Raw genomic sequence first — 18,520 nt, forward strand, 5'->3', positions numbered from 1 at the left:
TTTTATCTACAGGCACACCACCTTCTGTTTTCTCCCCTCCCTGGCCTTGCAGTCACTAATTTGTTCTCCACCTCTATTATTTTGTCAAGCTCTTTTTTCATTCATTCTTGGACTCACAACAGGCCTTTTGATCTAGAAACACATATTCTTTAGGTCTTAAACATTTTCATCCCTCCCTCCTTCTCTCCCTCCCTTTCTCCCTTGGTAATAACTTCCTCTCCACTATCTGCTCTTTCCAAAACTCCTAAGAGTCTGATCTTCAGCTTCCAGGATCAATCTTCTAATTCCTACATCTTTTCTAGCCTACTGTCCAAAATTTTTTATATTTTTAATTTCTATACCCTCCATTTTATATTTCCCTTTTATCGCATGCTGTTCTTGTTTCATGAGTACAGTACTTTTTAAATTAATTTATTTTTGGCTGTACTGGGTCTTTGTTGCTGCATGGGCTTTCCTCTAGTTTTGGCGAGCACGGTCTATGCTCTAGTTGTGGACCTTGGGCTTCTCATGGCAGTGGCTTCTCTTGTTGCCAAGCACAGGCTCTGGAGTGCTCAGGCTTCAGTGGTTGCTCCTGGGCTCTAGAGCACAGGCTCAAAATTTGTGGCATGCAGGCTTAGTCGCTCCACAGCATGTGGGATCTTTCTGGACGAGGGATCAAACCCATGTCCCCTGCATCGGCAGGTGGATTCTTTACCACTGTGCCACCAGGGAATCCCTGCTGCTGCTGCTGCTAAGTCACTTCAGTCTGACTCTGTGCGACCCTATAGACAGCAGCCCACCAGGCTCCTCTGTCCCTGGGATTCTCCAGGCAAGAATACTGGAGTGCGTTGCCATTTCCTTATCTAAGAATGCATGCATGCATGCTAAGTCACTTCAGTCGTGTCCAACTCTGTGCGACTCTATGGACAGCAGCCCACCAGGCTCCTCTGTCCACGGGATTCTCCAGGCAAGAACACTGGAGTGGGTTGCCATTTCCTTCTCCAGAGAATCCCTGAGTACAGTATTTTTACCTTCTCAAGTAAACAGTATACTGACGATTGCTTGTAGAGGTTTTAATACTCTTTGCTTTGTCCTGGTTTCTTTCCACATATTTTTCCTCCTGATTATTCCAGTTGGTTCTTATAGTGAAGGCTTTCCCAAAATGTAGTGATGATCCTTGGCCAACAGGGATTAAAAGTACAGAAGGAGCTCTATTTTGGCTTATTTTTATCTGCTTGTCTTTCCTCTGATGCTGTTCATTCTTCCCATCTTCAGGTTGGGGAGTAGGAGGTGGAGGATGGGAGTGGTGGGTGGAGTGTCCATCTGGCTGCTAGAATTCTGGAGGTGGGCTTGGGGAGTGAGGCTGAGTGGTCTCACTGTTTGGTCTGCAATATTCAGTCATCCTCTTTTCAGCTTCAGCTTCCCTCTGCCCTCTGCTGAGCCTCATATTCCTGAGTCCCGATTCTCTTACTTACGCTCTCCAGAAATTAAGTTGGCTTCTTTTGTGCAGGCTGTAGGGAGATTCTTGGTGGCCACATGGAGTGGTGCTCCTTAAATACAGACTTCCAGCAAATTCCCATTTTCAATCCCATACCTCCCTCCATCTTCTGCTGTGTGTTCAACACCTGAGGCTTTTGAGGTCCTGCAGTACAAAGGGCTTCTTTCTTATCTGGAATCCCCTCTGGCTTCTTTGGTTTCAACTTCCTTCATTCTTTGGTGACAATTCTCACTCCCCGACTGCCCTTTAGTGGGCTCTTGGGAAGGCCTGCAGACTTAAGTGTCAGTGTGTGTGATGAGCCAGAGATCGGGTGAGGCATTTTGCACAGGAAAGTTAATTCCATCTCTCCAGGGTCAGTGTGGGGGTAGAGAGACTGGAAGTGAGTGAATGATAGTCGCCCAGTTGTGTCCCACTCTTTGCGACCCCATGGACTGTAGCCCTCCAGGCTTCTCTGTCCATGGAGTTCTCCAGCAAGAATACTGGAGTGGGTTGCCATTTCCTCCTCTAAAGACAGACTGGAAAGGACAACGGAAACAGGAGGAGGCAAGTGAAGGGACTTCCCTGGCAGTCCAATGGTTAAGACTCTGCAGTTCCATTGCAGGGGACACAGGTGCAGTCCTTGGTTGGGGAACTAAGAGCCCATATGCCAAATGGCACAACCAAGAAAAGGAGGCAAGGGCAAAGGTGAGGCAAGAGATGATGGTCATGGAAATGACCTGCAGCAGAAGGGAAGGAGGCAGGAAGTACCGGCAAGTAGGATGAAAAAGACCTTAGAAGTAACAGAGAGAGAGGGATGCATCGATGATGCCCCCTCAGTTTCTGACCCAGGTGGCAGGTGGCTTAGTGATGGCTTTGCTGAGACAAGGGACAGAGTATGAGCAAGTCTGGATGAGGACAGGTTCAGCTGGAGGAAGTATGAGAAATCCAAGGGAACTCCAGGTGGAGGGATCCGGCAGGCAGGTAGATGTAAGAGTTTCATGCTGTCTTGTCCTTGCCAATTACGTCAGCTGAAGCCAGCGGCATGAATCAGATCATCAGCTGGAGGGTAAGGAGGAGGGGAAGGGTGGAGAGCTGAAGACCATGCCGATGGCAGGGATAATCTCTGTCCCTCAGGAGTCATATAAATAAGGGAGTGGGACCAAGTGGGACCAGCCCAGCCCCATCACTCCAGAGCTGAAGACGGTGGCCATTCAGGCTCTGGTTTTAGCCAGCCAGCAGACTCCGAGCCCATAAATTCCTCAAGAACTGTTTATCTAAGCCCTGCAGCCCCCATCCCTGAGCCCCGGGAGAGGACTTACCCGCTTTTCTGCAACTGTTTAAGGACAGCTGATGGGGTTGCCCCTGGGCTTTTCTGTCTCCTGGGGCACAAAGAGAGTCGATGGTGGAGGGTCCCCCTTTAACTCGAGATCTCACTGAAAATCCAGATCATTCCTGGCCCCCTCCCACAGGCACACATACAGCATCAGCTCTGAGATCTATCCATGGGAGACCCGGTCCTCATGTTCTAGATGTCAGAGCTGGTGGCTAGCCTCAGGTCTGACACCTAGAAAGGAGTCATCCTGGAGTCCTCTGTCTACATGTACCCTGACAGCCCTGATGGATGTGAAAATGAGCGTGTTCACTTTGATTGCTTGCTACCCAGTGCATGCATTTCACCACGCCCTGGATGTGCTTTCTGTCACTGAATCCATAGGACTTTAGGAGATGGGAACATACTGTGCCCATTTGACAGATGAGAAAACTGGGGCCCAGAGAAGTCGAGTGATTTTGCCCGAGGTGGAGTCTGCATGCGTCTATGCTGGGCACACTCCCAAGTCAGAATGCTGAATTTATGCTGGATGCTGGCCGTGTCCGTGTCTTGGGAGAGCCCACCCCCAACCCTGCCACCCCTCAGCCGTGATGAGTGTGTGTGTGTGTGTGTGAGTGTGTGTGTATCCCCCTCCCTGCCCCTGTGCTCTCCTAGACTGCCCTCCAGAGACCACAGGAATTCTGATGAATTAATCTCATCACTTTATCGAGAAGGCACTTACAGAAATTACAAGGCAAGGCCACCAGCCTGGGTTTGCTGGCAGCCAGCCGCTGGGGCCATAAAACAAATTGAAGAGAACAAAAATAAATAAATAAAATTAGATTTCTGTCTCTCACACACACACACACACACACACACACAGGGTCAAGAACATCTCTAGGTTCTTGTTGTTAATGCTTAGTCTCTTGTCCAGGGAGAACACTGGTACCAAATCAACAGACACTTATTGACCCTGGGCCAGAGTGACAACCCTGAGAAACCCAGGATCTGTCCTTCAAGGGATTGACAGGGCTGGCCGAGGGGCTGAGACCAGTGAATGCAAACACTTAGCTGCCTGGAAGTGACATCTCAAGGTGGCCCGAGTCCCCATGGCCCAGGCCCAGTGAGCCCACAGCTCAGTGGAGCAGAGCAGAACCAGAGCCTCAAGCTTCTCACCTATAGGAGAGGAAGATGTTCACCTTGGGAAAAGGAAAGATTCAACATATGAAAAGCAGAACTGCAGCTGCTTCGTAACAAACCCTCGTCAGTGTCAGATCTCAGTGTATGTTGAGCGCCTACTGTGTGCCAGGCACGGGGACTATGGGGAGGAGTGGTCTGGGAGGAGGAGACAGACAGCGGTGATCCGGGTGATGGACAGAAGGAGCACCTTCCCAAGGGGGTCCTGGAGGTGCGGGCAGCTGAGGCGAAGAGGTGGAGGGAGCAGGGTGGAGGGATCAGGGTGGGCTTGTTCTACGGCACAAAGGCCTGGGGGCCTAGGGAGTCCCTGAACTGATAGTTACTAGAGCACTGGAAGGTGAGGCTGGAGGTGAGGTGGGGGAGTGGGATGGAGGCCAGGGACAGACTCTGCAGAGCCTTCTAAGCCAGGACAGATGAATTGGTTTATATATGGGGTTTCTTCCTTTCTCTCTCTCTTTTTTACAATATGTTAATTTCTGCCATACAGCAAAGTGATTGTTATACACAAATATATTCTTTTTCAGATTCTTTTCCTTATAGGTTATTACAGGGTATTGAATATAGTCCTTTGGGCTATACGCAGGTCCTTGTTATCTGTTTTATATATAAGAGTTTGTATCTGTTCATCCCAAGCTCCTGATTTATCCCTTCCTTGTTTCTCTTTTAACTTTATCATGCTTATGTGAATATTGAAGTTATTTCCCCTGAAGTTACACAAGTTACCTATGAGATGATTATGGAAGTCATAGAAGGGAGGGGCACACAAAATCTTTATCCTCTTTACCTCCCATCCTCCACAGAGAATGACCTTTGGACCCCCTCCCTGCAGAAAGATGGTGCTGGCTGGACTTAAGAATGAGAATGAGAAGAATTTCCCTGGTGGTCCAGTGGTTAAGACTTCATGCTTCCAATGCAGGGGGTGCAGGTTCAATCCCTGGTTAGGAAACCAGGATCCCGCATGCCGTATATTGGGGCCAAAAATTAAGGAAAAAAAAAAAGAATAGGAAGGATCTGTAAGGTGTTCCAGGCAAATAGACATCTGTGAGCCTCAGTCTTCTTACTGGTGAAAAATGGGAATCAGAATCCTCACTGAGCTGTGGTGAGTACTCTATATTAGGCACCTTGTAATTGCAGCTCAATAATGTCATTACTTGGGGAGGTCAGGCTTCCCTGGTGGCTCAGACAATAATGAATCTGCCTACAATGCAGGAGACCTGGGTTCAATCCCTAGGTCGAGAAGATCCCCTGGAGAAGGAAATGGCAACCCACTCCAGTATTCTTGTCTGAAGAATCCCATGGACGGAGGAACCTGGTGGGTTACAGTCCATGGGGTCGCTAAGAGTCCGACACGGCTGAGCGAGTTTCACTCATTCAGTGTCATTACTCAAAGCAGTTTTTGGTGGTGGAAATGGTTCATCCTTGTTCTCAGAAAATCCAATAGTAAGTGGTTTCCAAATGCAACCTGGGGAGACTGAGGGACACCTGAGGGCAGTCCCCCCTGTCTCTAGACCAGCTCAGTTGCTGCGTTGGTACAGGGGCCTGTCTGAGGTGCTCAAGCTCCTTGTGGGGTTCAGGGGTGGCACAGGGGCTCTGTGTGGCCTCGGGTAACTCACTTCAGCTCCCCAGGCCTCAGTTTCTTGATCTGTGAAATGGGGCACCAGTGGGTCCCAGAGGGTCATTGTGAGGATGGAGGGAGCGCATAGTAGGTGCACAATAAAAGTGGCTGTTATTACTGTTAAAATGGAGGGGGTTATGCGTGGGGGATTACGAGGACAGGCAGGCCTGGGAGTTGCCCTTTTGAGCCCTTTCCTGGGCTGGGTGTGGCCTTTTGGAGGCTGCTCTGTGCCAGGCAGCATCCTTGCTGGGCGAGCTGGGTTCCGGAGGGAAATCCGGGCAGATGGCGTGATGGGCATTACTTATCCCTGCTCCATGAGGAGGTGGCACCTGGATGGGGGTGGGGACGGACGGTCTGTACCAGTTCAGAGTCTGTTCTCTGAAAACCACAGACTCAAGCAGACTGCACCAACTGGGAAGGGGGACGGGTGCTGAGGAGGCAAAATAGGCACAAAACAGCGCTGCGGTCCCCTGCGGTCCCCTGCGGTCCCCTGCCGCCCACGGGCCTGTGCTGTGTCTTCCTCGTGCCTGCCTCCCCTGCTCCTCTGACAGTTCCACCCCGCCTGCCCTCCCCCCAACCCCATTGCCTTTCCTCTGGCCTCGAGGCTTGTTATGGCTGCACAGTGCACATTAGTGAGATGAATGTGGACCAGGGGGGTGCTCAGGACAGAGGCTGCACCCCCAACGTTAGAAAGGCAGCTCCAGGGACTGCCCTGGTGGCCGAGGGGTTAAGACTCTATGCTTCCAGCCCAGGGAGCTTGAGTTGAATCCCTGGTTGGGGAACTAAGATCCTACATGCCGCGAGAAGTGGCCAAAAAATAAATAAAAATAAGAAATGATGCAAAAAATTCATGATGAACAACAACAAAAAAATTTAAGGAAAAAAAATAAATAAGAAAGGCAGCTGCAGCTTCTCCTAATCGTGCTGTCAGCCCTCCCAGGAAGAGGCCTGAAGAGGAATAGTGGCCTTCCCAGAGCATTTGAACATCAGTTAATTGGCTCAGACGGTAAAGAGTCTGCCTGCAATGCGGGAGACCGAGGTTTGACCCCCTAGGTCGGGAAGATTCCCCTGGAGAAGGGAATGACAACCCACTCCAGTATTCTTGCCTGGAGAATCCCATGGACAGAGGAGCCTGGTGGGCTGCAGTCCATGGGGTGGCAAAAGAGTCAGACACTTTCACTTTCATTTTGAGCAAGACTTATACAGTTACTTGGCTCAGAACCACTCTGGAAACCTCTGGTTTCTCGTCTGTAAACGGGATGGTGTGAGCACTGACTTCATGGAATTGCTGTGAGCATTTGGTCGATCGTTCATTCCGCAAGTTTGTCTTGCCTGCCTTCTGTGCGGCAGGAGCTGGTTTCAGGCCATTGTAATGACCTGGTGAGCAGCACACCTCTTGTCTTTTGGGGGTTCACAGCCTCTGTGGCATGGGGCCAGGTTCATGGAACTCATCATTATCACCCATTTAAGGGGTGACATGGAAAATTAATCACAAATTCTCTCTGCAGTGAGGAACTGTGCTTATAAATTCACCAGCTCCCGTTGAATCACGCTTTACGATTTTTAAAGCAGTTTTATATCCATGGTCTTACTTGATCCTTCATTTAGCAGTTATTACACTGTTTTGCAGATGAGGAAACTGTGACTTGGTGATAGAAAAGTGATTTTTCTCAAGGTCAGCCAAGCTGGGTGACCTGGGCCTCAGCCGTGGGATGTGGGAGGTAGGAGGCCCCTGGCACCTGAGGGCTCAGAGCTGCCAAGAGGCTTTTCCCATGAGTTGGGGCCCAGGCTGGAGGGCAGAGGACCAGTCAGCAGGGGGATAAAATTTCTTTGCCTTGGATAAAATGTCAGCTCAGTGAGTTTCGAGGTCCCAGGTCAGTGGTGGCTTCAAGACTGTGGGTGACCAGGGCTTCCCTGGTGACACAGTGGATGGCAGTCCATCTGGTGGTGCAGGGGACACGGATTCAAGCCGTGGTCTGGGAGGATTCCATGTGCTGCGGAGCACCTAAGTCCGCGAGCCACAACGACTGAGGCGCCCATGCCTAGAGCCTGTGCCCTGCAACAAGAGAAAGCCATCTCACATGCCCACAGCCATAAGCCTGCACCGCAACTAGGGAATAGCCCCAGCTGGCCTCAACTAGAGAAAGCCCACGCAGCAGTGGAGACCCAGCGCAGCCATAAATAAATAGAGCACTGAGTGCATGTAAAAAAAAAAAAAATTCTTTTTCATTAAAAGAAACCCTCACATCTTGTGCCGAGCTTGTTTGAAAGTGGGTGACCGTTCTTCAAAGCTGTGGCTGCTTGGCCGACCTGACCTCTGGCCCTGGGGTCTCTGTGTTTAAGAGAGCTGGAAACACCCTGAAAAGTGCCTCGGAGTGCTTTATCCTTTGACAGCCACTGCCCTGTGGGGACCTCGGGGTGGTGGGGGGAATGGTGAGCTGGTCAGTGAATCCCCATCTAGCCTGTGGCCAGTGGGTTGGGGCGGGGGGCCCCGATACATCCGGCAACCCTTCTGTGTCTGCTTCCAGGCAACATCGAGTACAGCTGCCCGGCCACCAACGAGTGTGAGATCACGAAACGGAGGCGCAAGTCCTGCCAGGCCTGTCGCTTCATGAAATGCCTCAAAGTGGGGATGTTGAAGGAAGGTAAGAGCCCCTCTTCGGCCACATGGGGCCAAACCGAGGCCCGGGTCGCGGGTGAACTCGCCTTCCCCTGGGGAGGCTCAGATCCCCTGGGAGATGCCAGCAAGCTCTGGACATTCTCCCCGGGGAACACCCAGACACAGGTCTCTCCCTGCAGCCCAGGTGAGGGCCCCGTCCCTGGGGTTGCCATCTCACATCCCCTGCAGGCAGATGTGCAGCCCCCCAGCCTCTGCAGAGCTCTCCACGCCCTCGGGTGGAGGGGTTTGGGAGGCAGGAGGTTGGACATTCTCCACCAACGGTCCTTTGGGGAATCACAGCCCCACTCGGCCCTTAGAAAGCTGGCTTGGTGCTTCTGGGAAAGGCTGTCCTCGGGAACAGGCAGCCTCTCTCTCCTCCCAGGGAAGGAAGGCTTGAGATGCTCAGTGGCCCATGGAGTGTGGGGGTGCAGAGACTTTGAGACCGAGGATGGCAAGTCCTGTACTCTTCACCTGCCGCGGTCAGCCTCTGCTTCGGCAGGTGCCCTGGACGTGGCCGTCACCTGGCGAGTGTGGTCCCCTCCCCTGTCCCCTGCCCTCCCCTTCTCTGACCCGTGCCTCCGCTTCTCCTCTAGCACCGTGCCATCCAACACGGCATGAGCCACGCCTTCTAAATGTAAAACACACCCCAGACTTCGAAAACTCACTAAGATGGTGAAAAGGCCTGTGAAATATGGCAGTAACAATTTTAAAAATGGTTACGTGTTGAGATGATGATAATCCAGGTATACTGGATTAAACAAACCATATTATGACATTGACATCACCAGCTTCTTTTTAACCTTCTTTAGGGTGGCGAGTAGAAAATTTAAAGTGACCGTGCTTCTCGTTATTAGGACAGCACAGCTCTCGGTCTCTCCACCACCTTCCCCGTCCATCTGCTCAGGCTGATGACCCTCATTGAGTAGCGTACTTGGAAATGGGGTCTGTGTGTGTTTCTCTCCTTCCTCCGCTTTGAAGGGGAACCAGTGAGAATTCTTACAGATTAGCTTCTATGGTTTGGGGCCCTAGGATCCTTCCAGAAATGGGAGGAGGCAGGAAAAACGGTGTGTGCTGATGATCAGATGATCTGATCCTGAGGGGCTAGGAGAGAAGAGGAAGGGACAGGATAGGAATGCGGGCCCTTGCTGGGAGAGGCTTCTACAGCCCAGCCTTGAGGAGCCCAGGGCTCTTTTCCCAGCCTCTTCTCCACGCCCCCTGGGCCAGAGGGCCCAAATTGGAGGTGCTTTGTTAGTAGGATGACTTGGATACTGTTGTGATGTGCAAATCGGGACTCCCTCCCTCTGTCTTCCAATCTGGGCTTCTCCTTCACCTCGGCCCAGCCCAGTTCTTCCACCACCCCAGTGTCGACATGTCTCATCAGCTTTTAAACTGCGTGTCTTACTCGTTGCTTCATGTAACACTTTTGAGATGGAGAAGGCCACTCAAGTCTTACTCACAGGCCAGCTGCTCTGCGAAGTGGGAGTGGAGGAATCGACCACAGAGTCAGTCCTCTTTCTAGATTAGAAACAGGCTGCACTGGACCTGCTGAAAGGCTTGTCTATTTGATTCTACCCAATTTTGGTCCACCCCTCCGTAGGAGGGACTCAAGCTAGTGGCCGAACCAGGTCCCCTGATTTCTGCACCAGGTTCTTTCTGCTCCTCCAAAGCATCTTGGGGTTCACAGATGAGGAAACTGTGAACAAATGTCCACAGAGGCGCGCCTTAGCACTGGTCTCCTGACTTCTCTCCTACATCCTGCTAGGAACCAACCAGAGGCTTTCTCAGCCTTGGAGAGACTCCTTGCTCTTAAGCTTGTGAGGATGTTCTGGGAAGCTGGTGTGAGGGTCCTGACTCAAGCTGGGGACCAAATGTCCAGCAGCCTTTCCTGGGTGGGGTGCATAGCCTTTCTCAGCATATTTCACAGCATCCGAAGAACTGGGAGCTGAAGGAAGCTGATTGCTGTCAATATACTCCTGAATTTGAAGGGTACAAACCCGAGTCCTGTGAGGACTCACGCTGGTTTGAGGGGTGTGCGTCCCGGAGCCTAGGCCTGGAGCTTCTCTGCTCTGCTGTGTCTCCTCCCCACGGCACAGGTCAGGGCTTGGGGAGGCTGCCAGTCCCGGGGACAGAGAGAGAAGGAAAAAGTGGGGATGGCCGCTCAATCCCCAGGCCACTTGGCAGCCCTTGAACAGAGTTTTTTTTTAGGGACTACCCAGTGATGGGAAGAGAGTCGGGGTACTTCCTAGTGACCTCCAGAAAAGGGGAATGATGAGGGAGATCCACACAGGCCAGGCAGCAGATGCCAAGGGCGCAATCCATCGGCAACAGCAGCCCAGCCATTTAAGAGGAGTGAGATGGATGCTGTGTGCCCCAGGATGTTGGCATGGGCTGCTGGGGGATGGGGGAGCATGGTGAGCTTCCTGGGGTCCGGCCCTAGGCCCCTCAGGAGCTTGGGCCCCAGGAGGAGGTGCGGACCCTAGAACGCTCCCCTCCCCGCTCTGCCCTGCCCCCGTAGTTGGCGAGGGAAGGTGACACAAAGGCTCCAAGGCTTCCGTTTAGCTCATTGAGCTTGTCCTATGGTGCCGAATCTTGGCAAGGTGCTGGGATCAGGAGCTCCACGGGGACCGGTCCCTTAGGAGGAACGTACCTTATTGCCGAGCCTGGGTCTCTGCCAGGCAGTAGCTCTTGGCAGCTACCCTGGCTCCTGCTTTTGTTTGGGGGGTGCCACCCCCCTCCACTTTGGCCCCCACCATGAGCAGGGAGCCCAGGTCCCCAGAGTCAGCACAGACTCCTTGCCTCCCTCTGATTCCTTTCAGACTCTGACCTGACCCCTGAAATGCAGACTCCAGTCTTCCCCAAGGTGGCCTGCCATCTTCAAGGCTCCATGGCGGGCCTCGGGTGTTGGGGAGCCAGGCTCTGGGCTCCTGGGTCTTCTGGGGGAGGGGTCCGGGGAAGTGGGGAATGGAAGGCCACCTTCCCCCTCCTCCCCACCCGTTTCCCTCTTCTATCTAGCAGCTCTGGTTGCCTTTTACAGTCTTTCTTAAGTAAAATGACCTGAGAGGTTGCCGTGTGATTGTGGGGCGGGGGGGTGGGTGGCTAGCACCTGCCAGGGAAGTCAGAATTGGGGCTTTCTTTGGCTCAGCCTCTGCCTCAAGGCTGCTGTTGGCTCTGGAAGCTTCAGCTGTGGAACCTAGGTGATGTCCAAGGGTCTGTCTCACTTTAACCCAGTGTTTGAAAATCTGTATCTTCAGGGGAAAGGGTGATGGTTCTCTTTATAAGAAACTGAATACAAAATCTGCTCTGGGCTGAGTTGGTGCCCACGTCCTCTCCTGACTCTGAGGTGTCCTTGCCGTGTCTGCTGTTTCTTTGACGCCTGTTTCTTCACCTGTGGAGCAGGGGTGTTGATGCTGAAACCTGTTCTCCATCACCAGGCCAAGGTGAGGCCCAGATGGGACAATTCCTTGGTAAGATCCACTGTGGGCTTGCTTTAAGAGGTTAGCTTCCCCGGTACATTCAAACAGTATTTGATTCAAAGATGGTCTCAACTTTTCGAAAATCCAACCACTGTGTTAGGCGGGGCACATTGGTGTCCAGCTGCCCTGATTCTCTTCCTGGATTTGCTCGTGGGAGTCTTAGAGGCGGCATCTGCCTTGGGCGGACCCCATCTAGGGTCTAAAATGAGGATGAGAGGGTCTTCCTTGGGACGACTGTGGAGACAGTCTCCCCTGATGGGTGAGGGTGTGGCCTCATGGCCCCTAAGCCAGGAGAACCTGGAAAACCATTTGCTACATTTCACAGCACCCCCACCCCACCCCCACATCTGGAAATTCAGCAAATCACCCTGCACAGATTGTCCCTGCACACTTCTTCTCCTCAGCTCACTTTACCTCCCTCAGGCCCCCAGCCTCCCAGGTCTGCTCCCTTTCCTCCTCCCCTCAGCCCCTGGCCTGCCTTTCCCCAAGTGTTTTCTAAAAGATATTTGATTTCCGTGAAAGCTGGGCTGCCGTCCATGCAATACGCTCTCACTCTCTTTGTGCTTGTTGGGAAGGCAGAGGGCTCCTCTAGGGATTCTGGGTAATTGGGTTAGTGGCCAGCTCATGTCAGGAAATTAAAAGGCAGCCCCGATCAGGTTCCTGCTGCATGGGATTTAATGGCTTTGTATTTATAGTCTCCTGCCTCTAGCCCATGCCAGAAATACCACTTCTCTGGCCCTATGAATGAAGAAAGAGGATGAGAGATGACTTGCCTTTAAAAATTCTCTTTCTTTTCTAAAATACATTAGTGTCCTGAAACAAAACAACTCTTGAGCACTTCAGAGAACAGTTTTGAACTAGAGCCCAAGAACTCTGATGGATGTTTGTATCGCCCTGAACCACTTTCCACCCTACAGGCACATATGCACAGGCACACACAGCTAGCTGATGGCTCCCAATATCTTCCCGTGTGGCCTCACACCTGGGGCCACTCAGCCTCGATGACTTGATGACTCTGGTGAGGAACTGTGTTGATTGAATGAAGTCGCAGAGGATGGTCTTGTCTGTGCTGAGCTCTTCTTACTGTTCATTCAGGGCTTTGGCTCATTGGACATTGGATAACAGGTTCAATGGTCATATAGACCCTGTAAAACCCCAGTAGCACATTTATCAGCTCCTTGGGTGATTTACGTCTTAAGCCTCCCTCTCCTCCTCTGTAAAACGGAAATGATAATAGCGCCTGATTCATCTTGCTCTCCATTCACCGGAGAAAGCCCCTAGAGTTGTACCACAAAGTAAGATGTCGGTCATTGATTTGAGAGACTCCACATTGTGCTAAATCATTGATTTCTTCTGTGTTCCAGAGGGCAGTTTTGAATCTCCCGTAGCCTCCCTCCCTGCTCCTTGGCTGATGACCTTGCTTCATATTTGCTTGAGAAAATAGAAACAGTTAAATAGGGAATTTCTAAACTTCCTGCTGTTGAATCCACAAACCTTCCCACTTGTTTTCCATCTTCACTCTTGTTAGAAGTATTTCTATTCCTATCAAAAGTCAATCTCCCCACCTCTGCTCTAACTTGCATTCCTCTTTATCAAGGACTTCACATAGTATCATGTCTGCTTCCAGCCCCATCAAACCTTCCTCACTGCTGGATCATTTTCATCGGCACAGAAACAAAATTTAATTTAAAAAACCCACAACTGTACTTAGGGCTTCCCTGGTAGCTCAGCTGGTAAAGAATCTACCTTCAATGCAGGAGACCCCTGTTTGATTCCTGGGTCAGGAAGATCTGTGGGAGAAGGGATAGGCTACCCACTCCAGTATTCTTGGGCTTCCCTGGTGGCTCAGCTGGCAAAGAATCCGCCTACAATATGGGAGACCTGGGTTCAATCCCTGTGTTGGGAAGATCCCTTGGAGAAGGGAACTGCCCACTCCAGTATTCTGGCCTGGAGAATTCCATGGACTGTATAGTCCATGGGGTTGCAAAGAGCTGGACACAACTGAGCAACTTTCACTTTCACATCTGGACTTTGATCCAGACTTTATCTCTGTTCAGCTACTGCTGTCTTACCCTGTTCCCTTTCTCAATGCAACTTTCCTGAAGAGTTGACAGCACTTAGTATATCCATCCACTTTAAAAATAAAAACAAACAAAAACAAGCAAAACAATCCCTTAAAAAGTAAGCATCTAGTAGATCCAGAAAAATATTTACAGTATATTATATTAGTTAAGGTAAGTCTAAACTTCTGTACAAAGAGACTGCCTTCCTCAAAACAAAAAACTCAGACTTAAGCAAGATGAAATTTTAATTCTTTCTCATTAAATAGTCCAAAGAGCCAAGGGTGATCCAGGACTGTTTAGGCAGCTTTAGCATCCTTAGCAAGTGGACCCAGTTATCCCCATGTCTGGGAGATAAATCATTACATCAAATCATTCCAATGGCTGGAGCCAGAGTGGCACAAGTTCCTTCCATTTACAGCCCATTGGTGGAATCTAGTCACATGGCCACACATCTGTGCAAGGATGTCTGGGAACTGTAGTCTTTAGCTGGGACTGCCATGTGTCCAACTAAAACTGTGTCAGCATGGAAAAAGAAAAGAACGTATCTTAAAGGACAGGCATTGTTATTTGCCAAAAACACATGTAAAGTAGGAAGACTACTGGTCCTGTCCATACGATCTAAGAAAAAGAAATTTTACCCTTACTTTTGAGGTTCCCTCTGTGTCTAAGCCCCCATTCATTACTTTCAGGGGCAACTATTATCCTGATTTCACATTATTTTTCCTTGCCTTTCTTTGTAGTTTTATCATAGGTTTGTATCTTGAATCATATCATGTTTTTTAGTTTTAAGTGAAATTATACTGTACATATTCTTCTGCATCTTGGTTATTTTAGTCAGTATTTCTGAGATGAATGCTTCTTTTTGCGTGGTTCTGTAATTCATTTATTTTCATTTCTGTATTATAGGAGCCGGATACACACATTTGGCTTTGTGGGCCACAAGGTCTCTGTCTGTTTAACTCTGCTGTTGTAATGTGAACACGGCCACAGACGATATGCTGTTCTTGTTGTTCAGCCGCTCAGTTGTGTCCAACTCTTTGTGACCCCATGCACTGCAGCACGCCAGGCTTCCCTGTCCTTCACCATCTCCTGGAGCTTGCTTAAACTCATGTCCACTGAGTCAGTGATGCCCTCCAACCATCTTGTCCTCTGTCATCCCCTTTTCCTCCTGCCCTCAATCTTTCCCAGCACAGGGCTGTGCTCCACGAGGTGCTTATCTGAGCCTGTCCCCAATTTTTCCATATATTCTGGCCATTTTACTAGTCATTTTTCTCATTTGCAGCTTTCTTCTCTTTATGGAGTCTTTGATGGACAGAAGTTAGTAATATTAATAAATTGAATTTATCAGTTTTTTCCTTTACAGTTTGTACTTCTGTGTCAATTTTTTTTTTTTTAATGTGTTTTCTTAACCTGCTACTGTAAAGATGCATACCTAATCTGCCTTCCCCATGTTGGTCTTGGACTTTGCTGGACTGGACTTTTGAGTACAGTGAGCTGGCTCCAAGATGGCAAACTGCTTTTAGGTGAACTGTCAACTCTAGGGTGTGGGGCAGCTGCCTAGAATGCGTGATTGAAAGGCTTCTTAGGCAGAACCCGGAATCAGTAGGCAAGAGTGCCGTGGTTGATTAGCAATGTCTGCCACAGACTAGGAAATGGAGGGTGGTGGTGTAGCTCACAGCTTTTTGCCATGACTGATCTAGTGCAGCTGAGTTCAAGTGATTTGCCCAAGGCCACACAGCTAGTAAATAATCAAGTTGGGGGGAATCTAGTCTCCTTCGTTATACAGGAATTCATTCTTTTTTAAAAAAATGTATTTAGCTGTGTTGGGTCTTGGTTGTAGTATATGAGATATTCACTGTATTGTGTGGGATCTTTCGCTGTGGTTCTCGGGCTCTCTAGTTGTGTTGTGTGGGCTCCAGAGCGCCTGGGCTTTAGTAATTGCAGCACACAGGCTTCAGAGTGCACAAGCTCAGTAGTTGCAGTGAGCGGGCTTCAAACCCTTGTCCCCTGCATTGCATGGCAGAGTTTTAACCACTAGGTCACCAGGGAAGTCCCAGGAATTCCTCCTAAGAAGCCCAGTCCAACTCATTGTAGATGCCTTGGCCAGTAGCCTAGAGCCTGTCCCCAGATGGGAAGAAGAGGAAGGGAATGGAAAGAGAGACTGGGCTGAAACAGCTTTTCCTGGTTAGGTGTTCAGTTTTAGAGACTTCTTGGTAGGTGGGAATGCAAGGATAACTCAGCCCTGCCAAAATGTCTTTGGGGACATAGTGCTCTGGGTGGGAAGGGTCCGGAGGAGAGAGCAGCAAGAGAGTGGACACTTCTTTAAAAGGCAGAAGGCTAGGACCTCATCCCCCAGTGCCATCTCACCCACTCTGGAGCAGCTGGCACAAGCCCTGGAGAACTAGGCGGCATGTGTGTTTATCCACCTGCAAGGTTTCATTCTCTGAGCTTGTAGGGGGCCAAGTGCGAGGCACACTTCATATTATGATACGGCAGCAGGGTGAAAGGCAGCCCAAGGCAGCTGTCCTGCCTGAGACAGCAAGGTGAGCTCACCTGTCACCCAGAAGCCCCTGCAGGACAGGTGGCTGGAGGGAGCCCAGATTGTGCAGGGGCTGTGGATGAGTGTTTAGGGCATTCTTCTAGGCTGCTAGGTGGGCATCAGCATGTCCACGTGACCCACAGTCCCTGGGCCCTCCGGAGCCCAGGGTCCTCCTATCACCTTTAGAGGGGGTTGCTTCTCTTTCTGGAGAGGGGTCAGCTATAGTTTGGTAGAACTTATAGGTACAGAGTCAACACCTAAGCCTCCTGGAAGGAACACTGCTTAGACAAAAGTACCGTGTAAAACAGGTTTAGTGCAGTGCTTCCCAGGCCTGGTAGATAATCTGAGTCACTAGAGGAGTGATTGCAAAATTACCGTTTCCTGTATATCTCCCCTATTAACTTAGAACCAGTTGACTCAGAACCTTGAAGGGGGTAAGCCCTTAAGGTCTGTGTCGTTCAAAGGCTCTCAGGACATTCTGATGGTCATACGGGATGGGTGGTCTCAAGTTCAGAGCAAAGATGATAGAACCTTGGAGATCAAGATTCAGATCCTCCCTCTGACCTTTCCTGGCTGTGCATCCCTGAGAGAGTTCTCTGACCTTTCTGAGCCTCAGTTCTCACTTGGGCATGGTAATAATCACATATTCTCTCTCCCTCAATTTTGTGACACAGATCAAATGAGATGTGGAAAGAGCTTTGCAAACTGCACAGCATTGTATACATCATTAATAAACCAAGGACATTCAATTGGGTGGGTGTGGGTGGGAGCCGGGTTGGGGTGGGGATTTCTAGGGGGAAGAGAAGGGTCTTGACTATGACAATTTTGCAGTGTCAGGACAGGAGAAGACCCAGGCTCAGAACCTTGCCTGAGCGTTTCCTGTGGGAAGAGAAATGTGACCCTCAGTGCCTGTCACAGGGACAGGCTGTGGGCCAGGTGCGGGGCCATGCTTTCCCCAGCTTTACCTGGTTATTTTTAGTTCCTGGGATAAAAGAAAGAAACTTAAACTGCCCCCCACCCCCACCCCGCAGCTGCTGCCGCCCCTGCATACTCTGCTATTTTTACTTCCGAAAGGCTGGGATCTCGGCCAGCTTAGGGAGGGCACTGGAGAAGAAAGCGGGGAGTTGAGGGGTGGGGGGTGCAGGAGTTATTTACTTCCATTAAGAAAAAAGTCAGAAGCCTGATCTTACAAGTCAGCAAGTGGTCATCTGATCTAGGGCGCAGCAGCCGTCAGCCCTGGCTGCTCTGACATGCCTGCGGTCGGTTGGAGAGGTCAGCAGATGGGGCAGAGGCTTGGGGGAGCACCCCCCTATCCCCTCCACCTCCAAGCAGTTTCTTCCCAGAGCAGCCCAGCAGCTTCTTTGCTCTTTCCTGTGCCCTGAGCTGGGAAGTGGGGTTGGGCATTGCAAGTGTAGGGAGACCAGCCCAGGGATGAGGCTCCTGGGGGTTGGGGACTGTGTGGCCTCAGCTGAGCACATTCAGGGGGGTACCTGTGTTGGCACCGTGTGCCCTTGGGCACAGTATTCTGTGTCTCTGAATCTTGGTTTCTTGAGAGGTTTTGTTTAACACATCTGACCCACAGTAGTTATAACTAAGGGGGGGTGTTTCTCTCTCTTCCCATGAGGCAGTTCAAGGCAGACACTACCACTTTCCTAGGCAAAGAAAGGAAAGAGATTCCTACTAAGTGCCTACTGCGTACCGGGCATATTACTATTTTGAGATATAATTACTATCCGTTCAGTTCAGTCACTCAGTCGTGTCCGACTCTTTGCGACCCCATGGACAGGCCTCCTTGTCCATCACCAACTCCTGTAGTTTACTCGAACTCATGTCCATTGAGTCGGTGATGCTATCCAACCATCTCATCCTTTGTCATCTCCTTCTCCTGCCTTCAATCTTTCCCAGCATCAGGGGCTTTTCAAATGAAAAAAGCTGGTAGTAATTATATATTTATATATGATTATATGATTACTATACTGAGATATAATTCACCCAGGTAAAGTGTACAATTCAATGGTTCTAGGTGTATTACACACAGACTGCAGGGCGCTGGGAGGCACAGCTCCAGGGCACATTCAGATGGAATTGCAGGTGAATGGTCCCCAGGGGCGTGCAGTGTGGCCCTGGCCCCCCACTGCGTTTCTTCTACCACCACGGTGACTCAGGGCCCCTTGAGAGACGTAGCATGCAGGAGTGGTTGAGAGCCTGG

General features: G+C 50.5%; 1 protein-coding gene across 3 annotated transcripts in view; it reads left to right on the top strand.

Moving 5' to 3' along the window:
• ESRRB (estrogen related receptor beta) overlaps positions 1-18,520 on the top strand; it is a 186,454-nt gene that overhangs the window by 140,937 nt on the left and 26,997 nt on the right. For all 3 annotated transcript variants that reach the window (XM_061429546.1, XM_061429545.1, XM_061429544.1), the window contains exon 3: positions 8,106-8,222. In XM_061429546.1, the coding sequence (XP_061285530.1) occupies positions 8,106-8,222 (117 nt within the window). The remainder of the gene's footprint in view (positions 1-8,105; positions 8,223-18,520) is intronic.

This window comes from Bos javanicus, chromosome 10 (assembly GCF_032452875.1).
Source record: "Bos javanicus breed banteng chromosome 10, ARS-OSU_banteng_1.0, whole genome shotgun sequence".
Classification (NCBI taxonomy): domain Eukaryota; kingdom Metazoa; phylum Chordata; class Mammalia; order Artiodactyla; family Bovidae; genus Bos; species Bos javanicus.